The sequence below is a fragment of the Pelodiscus sinensis genome, chromosome 3 (genome assembly GCF_049634645.1).
Source record: "Pelodiscus sinensis isolate JC-2024 chromosome 3, ASM4963464v1, whole genome shotgun sequence".
Classification (NCBI taxonomy): domain Eukaryota; kingdom Metazoa; phylum Chordata; order Testudines; family Trionychidae; genus Pelodiscus; species Pelodiscus sinensis.
The window spans coordinates 133837022-133854614 of record NC_134713.1 but is presented as its reverse complement, the minus strand read 5'-3'; the positions used below and the strand labels follow the sequence as shown (position 1 = coordinate 133854614).

At 42.0% G+C, this 17593-nt stretch overlaps 1 protein-coding gene across 6 annotated transcripts in view; it reads right to left on the bottom strand.

Moving 5' to 3' along the window:
• Positions 1-17593, bottom strand: part of CNST (consortin, connexin sorting protein) — an 87774-nt gene that overhangs the window by 8930 nt on the left and 61251 nt on the right. For 4 of the 6 annotated variants that reach the window (XM_075924905.1, XM_075924906.1, XM_025190792.2 and 1 more), the window contains one exon: positions 7723-7858. The exons of 1 other annotated variant lie outside the window; for it this stretch is intronic. In XM_075924905.1, the coding sequence (XP_075781020.1) occupies positions 7723-7858 (136 nt within the window). Of the gene's footprint in view, positions 1-7722; positions 7859-16505; positions 17506-17593 lie in introns of those variants that run through there. One more of the 6 variants, XM_075924908.1, reaches the window with a different exon arrangement.

Below are 17593 nucleotides of genomic sequence, written 5' to 3'. Positions count from 1 at the left end.
TATTGTATGCAGTATTAGAAAACGAAGCTTACCACTTGCTATAAATACACTCTAAATGGTTTATAACAGGGCTGGCCAATTCGTTACAGATGAAGAGCCAAAATAGTGGTGGATACAGTGCAAAGAGCCGAGGGAAAAAAGTTGTTGAACATACACACACAAAAAAAAGGCAGCCCAAATGCTGAGACACTGCCCTTCTAAGAGCAGGCATTGCCCTTGTGATAGGGTGCAGTCACAGACAATGCCTCAGGGGTTATACCGGACAGTCTGGTATTTGCATGCTCTGTCTGGTAAAAAAAAAAAATCAGAAAATACCGGACACGTGCAATGTCAGATATTTTCGGATTTTTCCGGCTGCACACCGGATGGAAGCCTGGCGTGGGCAGGGGGAGCAGCTGGGAGGCCGGGCCGCAATTGCCGCCTGGAGCCCTCAGTCAGTTGAGAGTGAGGAGGGGAAGCCGCCTCCTCGCTTGTGCGTCGCTGGAAACCTGCGCGGGACAGGCAGCAAGTGCCCAGGTCAGTCCCACTCGCTGCCAGCCAATTTGCTCCCCCACCCCTTCCCAGCCGGTTCTCCCCCACTTCCTCTCCTGATCTTCCCCGGCCAGCCCCCCTGCATACTCCCCAGCTCTGCTTACCGCTCCCCTTTCCTCCTGGCCAGTGCCGCTGCACGCCCTCCCCCCCCCCCGCCAGCGCTGCTTCCTGCCCCCCCTTCCTCCTGGCCAGGGCCAGGGTCACGGCCCCCAACCCCTCCCCAGCTCTGCTTCCTGCTGGCCCATTCCTCTTCCTGATCTCCCGCGGTCAGCACCATTGCACACCTCCCGCCAGCTCTGCTTCTCGCCCCCCCCTTCTTCCCAGCCACCCTCGCGGCCCCTGATCCCCCAGAGCTGTGCTTCCTGCTCCCCCTTACTCCCGGCCAGTCTCCCCTCCCCCGATATCCCGCAGCCAGCCCCGTTCCACCCAACCCCCCACCACGACCAGCCCTGCTTCCCGGTTGGCCCTCCCCATCTCCCCCAGCCAGCCCCGTTGCCCCCTACCCTTAGCTGTTTCCAGTCCGCCCCTTCCTGGCCAGCACTGCTCCCTTCCCGGCTGGTCCCTTCCTTCCACCCTCTCCCTACAAAGCGTTTTTTTTTTTTTTTTAAATGACTACCTGGTATCCCCTAGCAGTGATCCAGGTTCTTGGAGTCCTTTTTTTTTCCCCCCTCCTCAACAACTTTTGTTTTCACACCACCTTTTTTTCTCCCCTTCAACAAAATTTTTTCCCAGTGGTTTTTTTGGGGGGGCGGGCGGGGGGGTCGGTATTTTTGTTTCAGCCATCTGGAAACCCTACCCCCAGCCAAGGCCCTGAGCAGAGGTCCCTGCCCCCACCGAGAAGCAGTACAGACACTGAACCACTTTAGGTCCAAGGAGAGTGCAATTTAGTGCCCAGCCTCCTGAGACAGCACTCCCCAGATGGGATCAAATCCCAAAGAATTAGGTAAGCCCCCTTTAGCAATGAAAGGGGGAATGTGCACACTGGTTCTCTCCCCCCCCCCCCGGTAACAATTGCTTACACTAGGTTTGATAGAAAATAAAAATGGTTTTATTAAGTTGAAGTAGTAGGATTTAAGTAGTAATAAGAGAAAGAAGGCAGAGCAAAGCAGGTTACAAATTAAAAGAAACAAAACTGCTTGGCTAATTCTACATTGAAACCTCACCTCAGTACAAACATAATCGAACTCACCCTAAAACCTCTTTTCCAGCAGCCACTCTAAACCAGGGCTCTCGTCCCCACCCTGGGGTCTCAGGCCCCTTCCTTCAGGTTCAGCCCAGCCCAAAAGACTCAGGCCTCTGCTTTCCTACTCCTTTTGCTAAGGAGTTGTGGCCATTCCCTACCAACCACTGCTCCAACTTAAGGACAAAAGATTGTTTAACAGTGGCTCATCTAGAAGTTGCAGGTAACACCCTCCATGACTCTCATTCACACATTTGAAACTCACAAAGTATTCCCCACTCCATGTGTCTAATTTTACACACACACACACACACACACACACACACACACACACACACACACACACACACACTACATATAAAAGAGTAAGATAAACAGAACCTGCAGATCATGACATGAAGATCGATGGGTTACATGAAATAATTTGCTCAAACCACCTTTGAGTTATGTATATTCATGTCTATGAATCCATTTCATAAACGGTGGGGGGAGGGGGAAGAGGTCCGTCACAGCCCTTTTAATGGTGGACATTTTGAAGGATGCACAGGACTCCACGGCTTTGTCTCTTTCACACAACTGCCCCTTGGTAAAGCCGTGGGTGTGGGTGCAGGTGAGGGAGCCGCAATTTTTTCTTTTAAGAGCCACATGTGGCTCGCAAGCCATAGGTTGGCCACCCCTGGTTTATAATACAAGGTTGTTCCAATGGTCTATAGTGATGTCTATAGTTGCCCCACAATCTCAGCAGAAATTTGATCTCTAGAACTCAAGACAGTACTGGTTCATGAATCTAACTGTACAATAGTACTTAATTACCTAAAAGATGCATACAGTCTAACAACTATTAAATATTTACAATAAGAATTATTTAGTGAAAAATATGTTGGCAAAAAAACAACTCTGGGCACAGAAAAAGTTTCTACCACAGCCACAAGAAGGACTGACTAGAACAGTGGTCCTCAACCTTTCAGGGCTGCCGGGCGTCTGGGGGCAGGGCCGCGCTCGCACTGGGCGTCCGGGGGCAGGGCCACGCACACGCCGCGTGCCCAGGGCTGGCACCGCGCATGAGCCGTGCACCTAGGGGCTGGGCCAGTCCAGATCGTTTGGCGGGCGCACATAAATGCCCCGGCGGGCGCCATGGCGCCCGCGGGCACCACGTTGGGGACCACTGGACTAGAGAGGTTCAACTTATATTACTGTTTTTAGTGTATCACCATAAAAATGGATAAAAACTGTAAGATAATATTTACTGACTGTGACAGGATGCTGGGCTTTTTAGGCATAGGCTACATAAAAGCTGGCAGGGGAAGGAGAAGGGAGCCAACAGAGTAGAGACTGGAACTCTTCTCTGCAGTCCACAAGACTAGTGGTCTCTGAGGCTAAAACCCTGACGCTGTCAGTAGTAACAAGGTGGTGGGAACGGACATTGCAAATAAAAACCACAGGCGAGAGCACCAACACAGAGGTTTCTGACAGCTTTACAGACACAGCAGGGGCAGAACTGAAGGGGGCCCAGCAATGCCCTGTTACACTAAGGGATTCCATCTGTGAATTGAGAACATAACCCCCAGTAATAAAGGTAGAGCGGGACAGGAAATGGTTCTCTCATCCCATAAGCATTTGAGCTTTTGAAATCTTTCCCATCTCATATCAGGACAAAACCAAAACATGTCAAAGTTGTTAGATGAAACAGAGAGAGATGAATCTCTCTCATCCCAGATGAGTGCCAACCAACTATTGGCACTTTCAGGGTGGGCCTCTCAATCTATCCAGTTGGAGCTGTTCCAGTTTGTATACAGAAATAGTTAGTGGATCAAAGAGAGACTGACTCTGTAGTACAGTGGTTAGAGCTCAGGGTATGTCTACATTATCAAGTTATTTTGGAAAAATGGCCATTTTTCCAAAAAAACTTGAGTTACGTCCACAGTGCAATCGCGTTCTTTCAAAAGAAAATTGAAAGAACAGAGGGTTTTTTCCGACATTGGTAAACCACTTTCTATGAGGAAGAAGCCTTTTTTGGAAAGAGCTCTTTTGGAAAAAGGTGTGTGTGGACGAGGAAGGGGGAGTTCTTTCAAAAGAAGAAGAAAGAGGAAAAAGTACTATGGACAGAGTGGCCACCTGTTATCACAGCTTAAATGCCAGATAGTATCCACACTGAATGGACGCTATCTTTTGAAAAAGCAGATCACTTTTTTCAATGTGCTTTTGTGTGTAGACATTCTCTTTCAGAAGAAGTTTTTTTGGAAGATCTCTTCCAAAGAAAGGTTTTTCTGAAAGAAGCCTACAGTCTAGACATAGCCTCACCCGTGATGTGGTGACTCAGGTTCAGGTCCCAGCTTTAAATCAAACACATCAGAGACTTGAGCCTGGGCCTCCCACAGCCCGGTGAGCGCCATAAATCAGCGGAGTCACTGTCTTTTTTGGGCTTTCGTTTGAACCAGAAGTTCCATCCTGTACCTGAGAAAACATTTTCTGACTGATCTTTTGCTGGAACTGATATGTTCCCATGAAAAGCTCCCGATTCAATGTACTACCATTTTTGGATGGAAAAAAAAACATGTTTCATCACAAAATTCCCAACCAATCCTAATAAAATGTGACCTTAAAATGAAAGAACACTCTGTTTTTGGAGGATTTACAGTTCATCAGCAAACCAGAAGTTATAAACTTACATACAAAACAACTTACATACAACATAAGTATCACCTGGAAAGAAAGTGGTCACAGTAATTATCTGTGCTCATAAATTTGAAAGCCATATGGGACCATTATAATTACCTTATCTTAACTCCTGCACAACACAGGCCATGGAATTGCACAAAGTAGTTCCTGCATCAAGCCCATTCTTGCAAGTTGAGCTGCAGCATATTTTTAAGAGACACATCTAATTTTAATTTAAAGCCTTCAGGTGACAGGGAATCCACTGCATCCCTCAGTAAATTGTTCTAATGGTCAATTCCATTGTTTGCAACAGATTTACAGCAGAGATTAATTTGGCCCCATTAGTGTTACAATACTTTGATTCATGATGCAACTTATCTTACCTATACGTTTAAAAATCTTAAGATGCCAAAACTGTAACAGGGTAATGCACTGTAACAGGGTAATGCACTGGTAAATTCCTAGCGCAAGTTAAAAATACATTGATAGAGAAACATTATCCCAACACTTTCCTGGCAGACATTAAATTGTAATGTTAGTACAATAGTGGGAGCCACAAGATCTAATATGCTAAAAGTGACCAGCTCTTTTTATATTTCTAATTATTTGTCTGGTAGTCTTCCCTTACATAATGCTGCCTACTCCAAAATCTGTTGAAATCAGTGCCTGGCTAGTTTCCTTTGCTAATAAAATATTCAACACTATGTGGCAATTGCGGGACCAGAAGATCCTTTATCACTTACACCAGTTTAAATCTAGTGTCATGCCTCTGCTTCCAATGGCATAGGCCAGGGGTGGCCAACCCGCAGCTTGTGAGCTTCATGCGGCTTTTCCCCTGCACAAGTGCAGCTTGTGAAGCCTCCCCTGTGGCTCGCGAAGCCTCCTCCACGCCCCTCCAAAAGGCCTCCTGTGCTCACTGGGGCAGGGGAGCAGTCCGGAGGGGATTCAAAATAGCAGCCAACAGATGGCGGCAGCTGATGGGAACCTGCTATGGCCAAAAAGCCTAAGCCCTCCCCACCCCTCCTTTCTTTTTTTTGCTTAACAACTCTGGGGAGGCTTTCCTCCCCTCCCCCCCCTCGACAATTCTGGTGCAGCTCTTCGCATTTTTTCTGCTGCTGTTTCGGCTCTCTTTGTTTAATGGGTTGGCCACCCCTGGCATAGGCTCTTCTCTCCCCCACTCCCAATACAGTGTTTTTTAAACTATCCACAGAAGAAGCGATACTAAGGGAAGCAGAATTCAAATAGTCTCATTAAGACCAGATGTATCTTCAGAGGAATAATAGCAATAAAAGATGGTAATTACTAAGCCTGCTATTCTGTAGGTCCTGGCCTTTCATAGACTATTGGTCCCCCTCTATGGTTTATGGTGAAAACCAAATACACTGTCAGCTAAATCCCAGTTACTCTCAACCTCCTACAGTCAAAACTTTCTTTGTGTGCAGAGGGGGCATCTTTTCACACAAGTAGTGGCCTCAAGCATTGGGAGCTCCTAACGGAAGAGGAGTCACTCCTGGTACTGATTCCGGTTCGGTACCGAACAATCACGAAGAAATGGAAGATGGATCCTTCCTCTATCGGACCTAGCCCCTGCACCCCCTTATCTTTCAACCTGATCACAGGGTCCTGAAGAAGCCCCTGCAAAGAAGAGAAACAGTCCCAACCACAGGTTACTCTGAAACAGGAGTATAAGAGAGGTTGAAAAATGGGATCTCCCCATACCAAATCTCATTCTCATTAACCCACAAAGGGGCTGCAAGCTCCCGCCTTCTGGACCACAAAGACCCAACCACTCTTAGTTGTGGGAGGAGTCTAGGACACCTGCAATACTTGGGAAGAGGAGCCAGAACTCCTGGCATTCCCACCTCATGCAGGAAAAGGAGCAGACAAATTCCCTGACTCCCCAGGATTCCTGTGCACTGCCCTTCTCCGAGGTAGAGAAACCAGGATTAGTTATCTCTAGGAACAACCACAATGCAATGTACTGGTCAGCCCAGAAGAGAGAGCATAAGTTCCTGCCCCATCAGTAACATGCATTCTAAAATACATATATACATTCTACTATTTTTGGTTAGATTATTTTGGCAAATATGAAACAGGCGTCATCTCAGATGACATTCAGATAAGGAGATGCAATGACCTCAAAATAAGAAACGTTTGGCTACATAATAGCAAAAGATCTTTTTGGACCTGTAATAGGTCATAGTAGGGCCCTCTTAGTCCTGCCTCTGCTCTGCTCCAAACATCACTCAGACACCTCCTGGCTCAGCTGTCATCAGTGCTAGTTATTTACACAGACCAAACCTACCACCTCTCACCACATATTACTGGGGGTTCCAGCTTTAGAGATTTCTCTTTCTTATAGCCAGGAAGGGAGAGATACCCAGTTCTCTTCCACCATCTGGTTGCTTCCCTTCTTCTCTCCTTCCATTCCCCACTCCGCTCATCAGGCTGGTAGCTGTTCCACCTCTGCCAATCTTCTAATCAGTTCCATTTCCTTTCCCTTAATTGAGCGGGGAAGTGACAAGAGTGCTGGCTCCACAGTTTCTGGTGAGTAGCACCCTGTTGCAGGCCCCCACGCTGCTAAAATGTGGAGTGACTTTAGTGAGGTAAGGTTTTGTGGTAAGGTTTTGTGATGAGAGTGAGGGACTGTAGTAAAACCCATTCTAGTTATGACAGTAGAGCGCAAGGATTTTCCCTGCAAATAGTTACCCTATCAATAGACGGGGAGGCGATAAACACAATTTAAACCATGTTTCAACTGCAAACAAATTGACACCAGTGTTCATTATGACGACAAGATTAAAGCCTTCCGAACTCATAGTTCTACAAATACGGTTTCTGAGCTGGCCTTGTCATCCTGAAGGTTTGCTATGTTGGGGGGGGGGGGGGGGGGGGTAAGAGAGGAGGAAGAGAGGGAGATACAGGTTTTTTGCATTGCTTTTTTTACATGTTGGTTAGATTACTGAACAAAAGCCTACCGCTTCCACTTCCCAGGATTAGAAATTAAATGACGGAATATCCAATAGGTGAAAGCTGTCAGGCAAGAGAGCAGTAGGTGTCCTTCAGCTCCAACCAAAGCCGGGTTTGGTTTACAACAGAAATGTATTTAAAATTTTGTTCTGGTTAATTAACTTGTCGCACAAAAGCCTTTGCACACCCTATCCGTTTCAAGAACAAGTTTTAGCACACTCCATTACTACTGCTACCTGGAGAATAGCTAGCAAGGCAAAACAGGGCAGACTACCCCAAACTTTGTTTAAAACTATTTCCTGCTTTTTCCCTCTCTAACATATGAAAGCATGCATATAATCTGTATGCCATGAAAACACATAAATTAAACATGAGCAAACTACCTTGATCCAAGGTGTCTTCCATTTCTTGAAATCTCACTCTTCTCTTTGGATTTTTCTGCTGGATTTGATCAAGTGTCTTTCCTTCACTGTCATCTCTCTTCTTTAGGATTGACACTAGTCCCTCTGCAGGGGCAACCTATGAGAGTTTAAAAGAACCATTTGGCACAGAGTGACACAACAGACTGTGTTAGAAATCCAGACATGAAAGTACTCTCAGTAATGGCTCTGGGGGGGAAGGATAGGCGGAAGGGAATTAGAAACAGCAGAGAAACAGTCTCCTGTTTTTCTTGTAATGCTTCTGCACTGTGAATTATTTTTTCACAAGTACATCTCCAAAGAAGAGAGGTCAAATGCAATGCCAAATTGCAATATCCTCTTACGCAACAGAAAAAGGAATGGCAAGACTTTTCTTTAATTGTTCTCTAGGTTAAGTATCCACAGATCCATTCTCTTAGATAATGTATCAGATTGTAGTTTCCATTAGTTGATATGTAGTCTCAGGCCTTAATTTCATGAGGGATGAGGGTAGTGCCGAATATGGGCCTTCAATAACTTCAGCCAACAAAAAGGACAATAAATTACTTCATCTTTCTAAAGGCCAGTAACCCCACATAGACCATCAAACTACTCTTGGAAATTACACAGCTTGATTCATTGCCCAACATAATGTCTTTATGGCAGCGACTCTGGCTCCCCTGGGAGGAAAGAGAATAGTCTGGGGGCAGAAAGTACAACAGAGGAACAAGAGTGGTAGGGAAAGCTGTCTGATTCTGCATCCACTTCCAGTTTCTCACTGGAACTCTGGGTAAAACAGCACACAGCAATTCAAAAGTTCCTGCTCTACTGGCATTCCCCTAATGCAGCTGGCCATGCTAACAGCTCACATAAACAGTACTCTGGGCAGCAGGTCACTACCCAAAGATTTTTCCATTATCTTTCCTGCAGTAATTAGGTCAGCAGCAAAAACACATGCTGTCTTCCCACCTGCCTATCCTCTAGCCAAGAAAGAATGTCACCCCAACACAGCATGTAACATTTTGGTGAGAGTAGGAATGGAGAGAGGAAGCCAGTAGGGAGGGAGAAGCAAAAACTAAGAACAGGGCAGAATGGGGAATGACTGAAAATTAAAATATATCTGGAGGATTCAAAGCAGTATAAAGAAGACTTTATAGAAAAACAGAAAGCTCAAAGAAGAGACAGTGGCAAAGGAATTAGGCGATGGCATGAGACAGAGAGGTGACAAATGGACCACCCAGCTTCTGACATGGAGTGGTAACACAGAAGGACAGAAAAAGGTCAGGAACCAATGTCATATCACCTATATTTGGCTGCAGACAGAGGTGCCAACTTTCTACTTTTCCTAGGGGTGCCTGACACTGTGATCAAATCACGCCTTAACTTTCTCTTTGTTAAACTTAGGATTTAGCACCCTGACTTTATCACTAAAATATTTTTTCTAATCCTTTAATCATTCTTGCAGATCTTCTCTAAATGCTCTCCAATTTATCAATGTTTTTTTGTATTCTGGACACAAAATCCCAGTAGTAGTGGTACCAAAGCCAAATACAGAGATTATATAATTGCCCTATTCCTTCTGGAGATTCCCCTGTTTATACATCCAAGGATCACATTAGCCCTTTTAGTTATAGCAGAATATTGAGAGTTCATACTCAGCTGACTGTCCACCATGACCCTTAGCCTTCTTTCAAAGTCACTGCTTCCCAAGATAGAATCTTCCATCTGCTGCTACTTGTGCTCTTTGTTCCAATATATATCATTTCACATTTGCCCAAATGTTGGCGCTGATCTCATTAGATAGGCACATAGAAGAATATTTCAAAAACACATCCTGAAGCAAAGGAAGAACCACTGTCTTATGGTGAAATGGTACCGCTGTTATTCAGCCTTAGGATGTTTGGACTGGAGAACCTAGTGAATATTGAACAAACATAGTACCAAATAGGGATGTAACAATGTAGTCGATTAACTGATAAGCAAAAGCTTATAGGTTAATGCTATAGACTACATGCATTCCCCCTGCCCACCTTGCCAGTAAATTGTTTAGCTGGCCAACAACCTGGCTCAGTCCCAGGTTGAGCCAGGTCTGGGGCCCACCTCTGCAGCGGCTCTGCCTTTAAAGTATATTAGGAGCCATGCGGGCAGACAGCACGGCTCAGTTTCGGCTTGCGCTGGGTCAGGGATTCCCCTGGACAGCCACCTTGCTGCTACCCCAGGCTGCTGCCAGCACTGGGTGACAGGCAGCCAGGCCGCGAGGGGAGCTGGTTTTTAAACTGGCTCCTCTCACAGACCAGCTCCCGCCTGGCCCCTCAAGCTGCTGCCTCTGATATAGATTCATATAAAATAAAAATTCATGAGGCTAATTGACTATTCAATTAACTGATATTTAACATCCCTAGTACCAAAATGTTTTAGAAAGTATCTGAGAAAAACATAATAAAAATAGCTGAAAAATACAATTCCTTCAAAGACAAAAAAACCCTCAAACCAAGCAATTTTAAAAAAATATACCAAACAAAATTATTTGTGCATACTTAAGAGCAGAAGGGATCAGGCAGAGTGGTCCCAATAGAACAAAAAGGAGAAAAAGCTGGGCTTCTCAGCTCAAAACAACAGTTTTGCTGAATAAAGACATGAAAGATGCATTCACTGGTTGATGCAGTGCTCAAACAATTTTTGTTTGGCAAGATTAGATAACATCATGAGTTTTTCAGAGCAGGCCTAGTAAGTGGGCAGAGACTAATCACCGCATTGGATAAATCTGTGGCAGAGCGCCCAAGTCTGCAAGGTATTGTCCATCTTGGACGGTCAGGTTCTGAAAAAGTTCAAGTGGCAGTGATTTTCATACTGTTAGCATGATACAATCCCACTGAAGAAGAGAGTAACAACAGTGATGTAAGTACTGATACATGGTGCTTATACTCAGTTTAGTTTAAAGATAGAATCCAGGAGACCAAGTAAAAAGTTTCTGGAATTTGGTTTCTTCATAATGAATTGGAACAGCTACAAAAAATAATGCAGGATGTCAAACTGAAGTGGAGATTCAATTCTGATTTCTGAAGGAATTTCAGTCAAGTACGTAGGTCTACTTTTATCCTATCTACAAAAAGCGTAAGGTAGGAAAAGTATTAGTGGTGCTCAAGTGGTGATGTGGAGTTAACCACTTCTACTGGCTTCACCTGCATCTAATTCAACCTCCAGAATGGAGCCTAGAATATATAGAGAGTTCCATTAATACACAAGAGGCTAAATGATATCAATATAAGGAAGCTAGTTAGGGATATGTCGTTTAAAAAAAACTTCAATCTACTGACTAAACGTGTTTGTCTTTAGTTCTACTCATATTTTTGTAGTGATCTAATATTAAGCTCTAAATAATCAGCTGTTTCAATATTAAAGTAATGTGACCAAAGTAGACAATAGTATTTACAATAAAATAATTCACACAGATAACTGCAATTATACAATTGTACTTCTGGTTAAACAGTAATATATTAAAGAGGATATGCTTGTACTGTGGTCAGTTGTTAGCAGAAACCTACTTCATCCTTCCAAACGACTGTTTTTTAAGCAGAAGCACCAAAGAATGCTGGATTAACTGTTTTATTAATTTTGGTGTGACTGCAGGACTGTTTTGGAATTGCAAGCTATTACTGTAAGAGTGTGAGATTCGGGAAGGTGGGAGGGCAGCTGTTTCCTGGTCTTGCTTGCATTTGCAGGCAATGGTTTTCTGTATCAAAACATGGGATCAGAGACACTTAAAAAAAAGAGTTTAAAGCAAGGTGGGGGTGAGTGCTTTGCTGCCTTAGGAAGCAGCCTGTATTGTCTGTGATTTTTGGTTCTTGCATGTTATTCTGAATTTTAAGAAATAAAGTAGTGTGACATTTAGCTTTACAGCTTTTGTATTTAGTTTATCTGTTTTTTCTGTGAGTATATGCTGTAAACCCAACATACAGTCCAACTGCCTGAAACAGGAAAAGAAAAAAGGAAAAAGTTCAAAGAGTAGCTAGAAGGTACAAAGAACTGATTCATGGGTAGTAATGTAAATGCATATTTAAAAATTTGCTTAATGTGTTAGTGTCATCATTATGATAAACATGGTCACAATTACACAAAAAGAAAAGGGCTTCCATAAAATGGTATTCAACTGAGTTTTTAAAAAGTTAGCTTATAAAAAACTAAAAGAATGCAGCTATAACAGTGTTCCCATTTGCTGGATGTAAGATTTTCACATTGGAGATAGCTCTAAAACCCAACACCAAAATAATCCCGGCACGAGCACACATTCCCTGTGATCCAGATGTTGACAGGACTAGTCAACTGTTTAAACACTGCAACTGAGTTTTCAGGATCATATAGCAAGTATGAGAGGCTACTAGTTTACTGGCAGTCTATGCTTTAGCAAACTTCTAGAACACAAAGAACTTAACATATTTTACAAATTAAAACACACAAGCAATAGCAATGTGCCTGAGAATATTTTCACTAAATCAAACTAAGATAAGAGTTAAGCATCAGTGTCTGTTCACAAACCTCTTCTTTAAAACACCTACTATATTTTCCTATTACTACATAATCCTTTTTGGCAAGAGCATCAACTATTTACAATTGATGCAGATAGTAAAATAATGAGCACTGCGATGTTTTCAGTATATATGATGCATAAAAACAGAAGTGCACACAAAAAGTGTCTCTTACTGCAGAAGAGATAGTCACTGTATTTTAGCAAAATATTTTAAGTTTTTCATGCGTCCTTTGGCCACTGAATTTCAATTGAGTCAGAAGGCGTACCTCAATTTTTCCTCCCCAAATGTTCCTAGTAATAGCCTTCATATGTTGATAGTTATGTCCATGCTGGAAATTAACAGGATATAAAAAAATATATATTCTGATGTGCCCATTTCTGTCCTGACATCATCATTACTTAGCAAGAAAAACATCTATGATCCATTAAGTTTGAGTGAAATGTTACTAGCACTTTTATTCCTACTCTAACAAATCTATTTTTACAAACTCCTGATAATTTGCACTCTAAAAATTTAGCAGGAGTTATCTGAGTACGTTTGTGATACAGCACTAGATGTATATGAAATCAGATTTGCAATAGAACCAAATATACTTTTCATCTACTGCTGAGGGATAAGATCCAACATATTTATAATTATCAGTCTCAATTTCAGATTCAAAAGATGCAGATTCAAAAAACTCAACATTCCAGACTACTTGTCTGGTTTTACACAGCTATAATACTCATTGTAATCTAATTAATGTAGCAGAGGCTGTAACAACATGCTGGCACTCTACAGAAATGGTAAGAATAGCACAAACAGAGAACAAGTGGACTGTTTCACAATTCTGATTTCCTAAATAACTTCTGAGTACAGAGTTATATACTGCATAAATGCACACTTTTAACAGACAAATCAGAGACAAAGGACTAAATACAGAGCTACGACTAAGAGCAGAGGTTGATGGCATAATCCAATAGGCACTGCACCAATAACGTCATTTGTATTTCCAATGACTTATTTGGTGAAAGATCATGATTAAGCTTGGCTCTTTCAGCTGCTGGCAATATTATATAACCATTAGCTACTCAAACAATTGTAGTATTGACACACAAACTAAGAACAAAACAGGTGCATTAGTACACATATCAGAAGTCTGCAGTTTCAAAATTGTACAATCAAATATAATTAAAAGAATAAAATTAAACTCTGATGCACATTTTCTTTTTTATACTCAAAATAAGCCCCATACTCTGATTGTCACTTTGGGACTTAATATATTAGTTTTGATTAACAGTATCTAACCAACAAAAACTTCACAGGAGTTAGTCTGTAACAGGAAAAACTTAAAAAACAACAAATAGTCTAGAAGCATGTAAAAGACTAACAAAACATGTAGATGGTATCATGAGCTTTCTTAGATCTGGACTTATTATACTCCGGTCATCTGAAGAAGTGGGTTTTACCCACAAAAGCTCATGATCATCAATTATCACCTCAAATATCATTAGCTCACAGACAATAACCTCCCCCCTTCATCCCCTCTCTTCTGAAATTTGATTTGTCCTTTTTATATGTGTTCACTTTTTTTGATTGCATCCCCTTTGGTATATATGGTCATGCCAATTTTCTTCCACAATTTGATCTGAGGAAGTGGGTCTGGCCCACGAAAGCTCATCACCTACTAAACCATCTTGTTAGTCTTTAAAGCGCTACATAGTCCTGTTTTTTGTTTCAGCTAGACTAGACTAACACAGCTACATCTCTATTACTAATCTTCATGTTTTGTTAGTCTTTAAGGTGCTACTAACACTATTTGTTGTTTTTTAAGTATAACCAACAAAGCACATTAAAATCCAGAAAACATAGCAAGAAAAAAAATAGTCTAAATTGGTTATATACTAGATGAATGTTATTTGACCCAGCTGAACCAGAAGTAATTGTCTACACATCTCACCATACGAGAGAAGGGCACTGGGGCTAAGTTTTCATTGGTAGTGTTGTTAAAATGACCTTGCAAAATGTTAATAATAATTTACCAGCCCAGGCACAAAAACTGCTCACACTTTCTTACTATGACAAAATAAGGTGTAGGAAGAGAATAGAAGTTTAGGGGACAGAATTTGCTTTTCAAAAAGTAGAATGTTTGCTGCCTGCATGTGTTGCTATAATTGTACTGCTTGTGATAAAGAGAATCAATGGCTCCTAGTGAACTGCCTCAGGAGCAAGCTAGTAGTCACTAGCAATGTGTTAACAGGTTGGTTCAGGCTGTAACTGTGTGAAGGACCATTTTGCTACTCTGAGTTTTAACCACTGAGGTTCAATCAGGTTTTAGTTCTAATATATAAAAGGACTCAAGTAGATTGTATCCCATGCATCTTAAGCTATCAACAACTTATAAATCATCTTCCCCATTAATGAAAGTGAGTGAGGAGGACTTTCAATCTTGCAGCAGCAGAACTGCCTCTGAAATTATGGTCTTTGGGATGTATTAACCCTCTGACCTAAGGATAAATGTTTTCTATCTTATGCTTAGTTTTTAAACTTATGTGACAAAAGTCTATCATTTTAGTTTTATCCAATATATACATAATTTTTTAAAAAATGCATTAAGCAACAAGTATATGGGAAACTGCCAAAAGCAAGACTACTATTAGCAGTTTCATTCTGAAACGGACCAAATCTCTTTTGCTATATTAATAAGACATATGAGTTATTACGTTTCAAGAAGAGACAACTGCAGGGGTGGACAATAATTTTTTGCCAGGGGCCACTTCAAAAATTTTTGAAGTGGCTCCGGGCCGCACAAGAAGCGGTGTGGCTGAGATATTTCCAGATTCCCCACCACCATACAATGACTGATCTTGGGGTGAGGGAGTGCCTTTGCCCCCACCCCAAGTTCCCCCGAGGTGCCCATGCCCCTGGTGTGGGAGGAGACTTCCTTCACTCCCCTGCCCCATGCCAATTAGGGCCGGGGGGTGGGTGAGCATGCAAAACCTCCTCCCTTCTCCCCGCTGCCCCTGCCAGCAGCGCTTTATAGCGCTGAGTGCTCCTAGCAGGGTAGGAAGAAGCTTCATGTGCTCCCCCACCCCCAGGCCATTAAGGCCTGGAGGCGGGGGAGTACGCAAAGCTTCCTCCCACCCTGCCACAAGTGCACAGCGCATGCAGGGCAGGGGCAGAGCGGAGAAGGCCCTACTTGGCCTGGTGGCAGGGGAGCAGCAGGGCCTCCTCCGCGGACCAGATCCACACGCTTAGCAGGCTTAATCCGGCCCACAGAGGCCCTTTTGCCTACCCCTGAGCTACTGGCTATGTTCACTAGTTGCTGTTCATATAATATTTAGATGCCATCGAACCATTTTTTTCCCCAAGAAACTCACCAGAGGGTTACCTGAGTTTCACCACATAGCAGTAGAGGTCCTGATTCTACAAATGTTTAAATATGTGACAATTTAATGTACAGCTTTACATTGAACACTAATCTACACAACAATAAGGAATCTCAATAGGATGTCGGCTTTGGACTTGTTGGTAGAGATGGGGACATTTGATCTCTGATACCAGCCTCTGACTAACAGATTTTGAATACTTCTTTTAAGCTTTGCACACTACACACAATCACATTTCAAGCAATACACCCAAATGCAATAGCTAAAGAATCAGGACAAACAGGAAATATATAATGTAAACATGGACCTTACGGGTTCAAATTGCATCTGTTTACATTATGTGTAAGTCTGCCCTTTAACAATAGGTAAAATGAGGACTGAGTGGTTTCTATAATTCTGTCTCTTTATTGTGGTTACATTCTGTTCAACTGATCTTGCTGTCAAGCTGTCAATTGATTCTTTCAGAAATAATAGCAAGCTGACCTGAGCAGAGGGCTTTTACCTCTGATATCTCTCACAGTTTGGTGATCTTAAAGGCCGTTTGTTAGGGTTTGTGTTTGTTCCAACTTTTGTCCACCTGGCAGGGCATTTTCTTACGATTTATTGTATTTTTGCTGGAAAAAGCCAACATTTAGCAATTTTTTACTTTTTTGTACGGTTCCCAAATCCTGAGGAAATGGCCACCATGTATAAATGCTTGAAATAAATATACAAACTCTCCTTTTATTTTTATAAGTGCTAGTTGAATTAAGATGTACAATTTGATAGCTTTTTAGCCTTGGCCTCTTTCCCTTTACTTTAAATGGCAGCCTAAAAAATAAATATGAACCTAGAGTGGGGTATTGCGTGAAATAATTATCTGATACCAATAGAAGGCTAATAACAACTGCTCTTTACTATAAAGATAGCAATAATATACATGTATGCTTCTTATGTATATATAAAATGTTTTTGTGTTCAATAATTTATTGAAATCTAAGTAATGGTGTCATAAATCCAGACAATAATATCAAATAGGTACAAAAGCCATATGATAGGGTAAGTGTAATTATTTCAAAATAAGCTGCATATTTCCCCATTTCTTTTCCAACTCATTTGCGTTGTTTTATTCCGGTTGAAACTTGCTTCATGATCACTTCCACTCACATCAGATTGATCCATATAATACTTCATGGTCCACTTAGGATTAATTCAATGATTTTGTTTTCCCATTCTCAATGTATGCAAGGATTTTTGCTTTCTAAATATTACAGACTGAAACGCTACTCCAATTTTCCAGGTATTTGCTTCACAAAATATCATATCAATACATAGTACTCATACTTTTTGCCAAAACCAATTTCAAAGGTTTCATGACAATAGTAGGAGATATCTTAATGTGAATTATTTTTAACAGTACTGTTAACAAAAATATTTATATTAAGGAAATGTAACTATAGAAACAAGTTAAAGGGCTAATTTTTCAGAAGTGGCAAGCACTGGAGATCCTGTTTTCTTCTACTGATGTTGTGGGCTCTTAGCACTTCTGAAAATTAAACCCTAAAATAACATTAAGTGGTAAGATTAATGGGGGGGAGGAAACAGAACACAGATGGGCTATATACTGTCCTTAACTCACCCTGCTTAATTTAGCAATTGCAGGCATTTCAGAACAATAATATCCTGCATACTATACATGGTAATTTTTTGAGATTAACTCATCCTTTCCCCCTAATTTATATCTACAGGCTCAGGTCTCCTGCTAAGGATGACTGGAAAGAGACTCTTTAGAAACAAACAACATGGCTCCTTATTTGGCTAGAAAGATTGTTATTGAGTTATGCAAGATACTCTCTTCCGTCTCCAGAGACTCAGTAATGCTGCCACAGCACCTAAAGTGTTGGAAGCAGAATGAAATTAGGAATCAAACAAGATTTCCCATAAGAAAACAATATCAACAAGTTACCATGTGTAGTATGC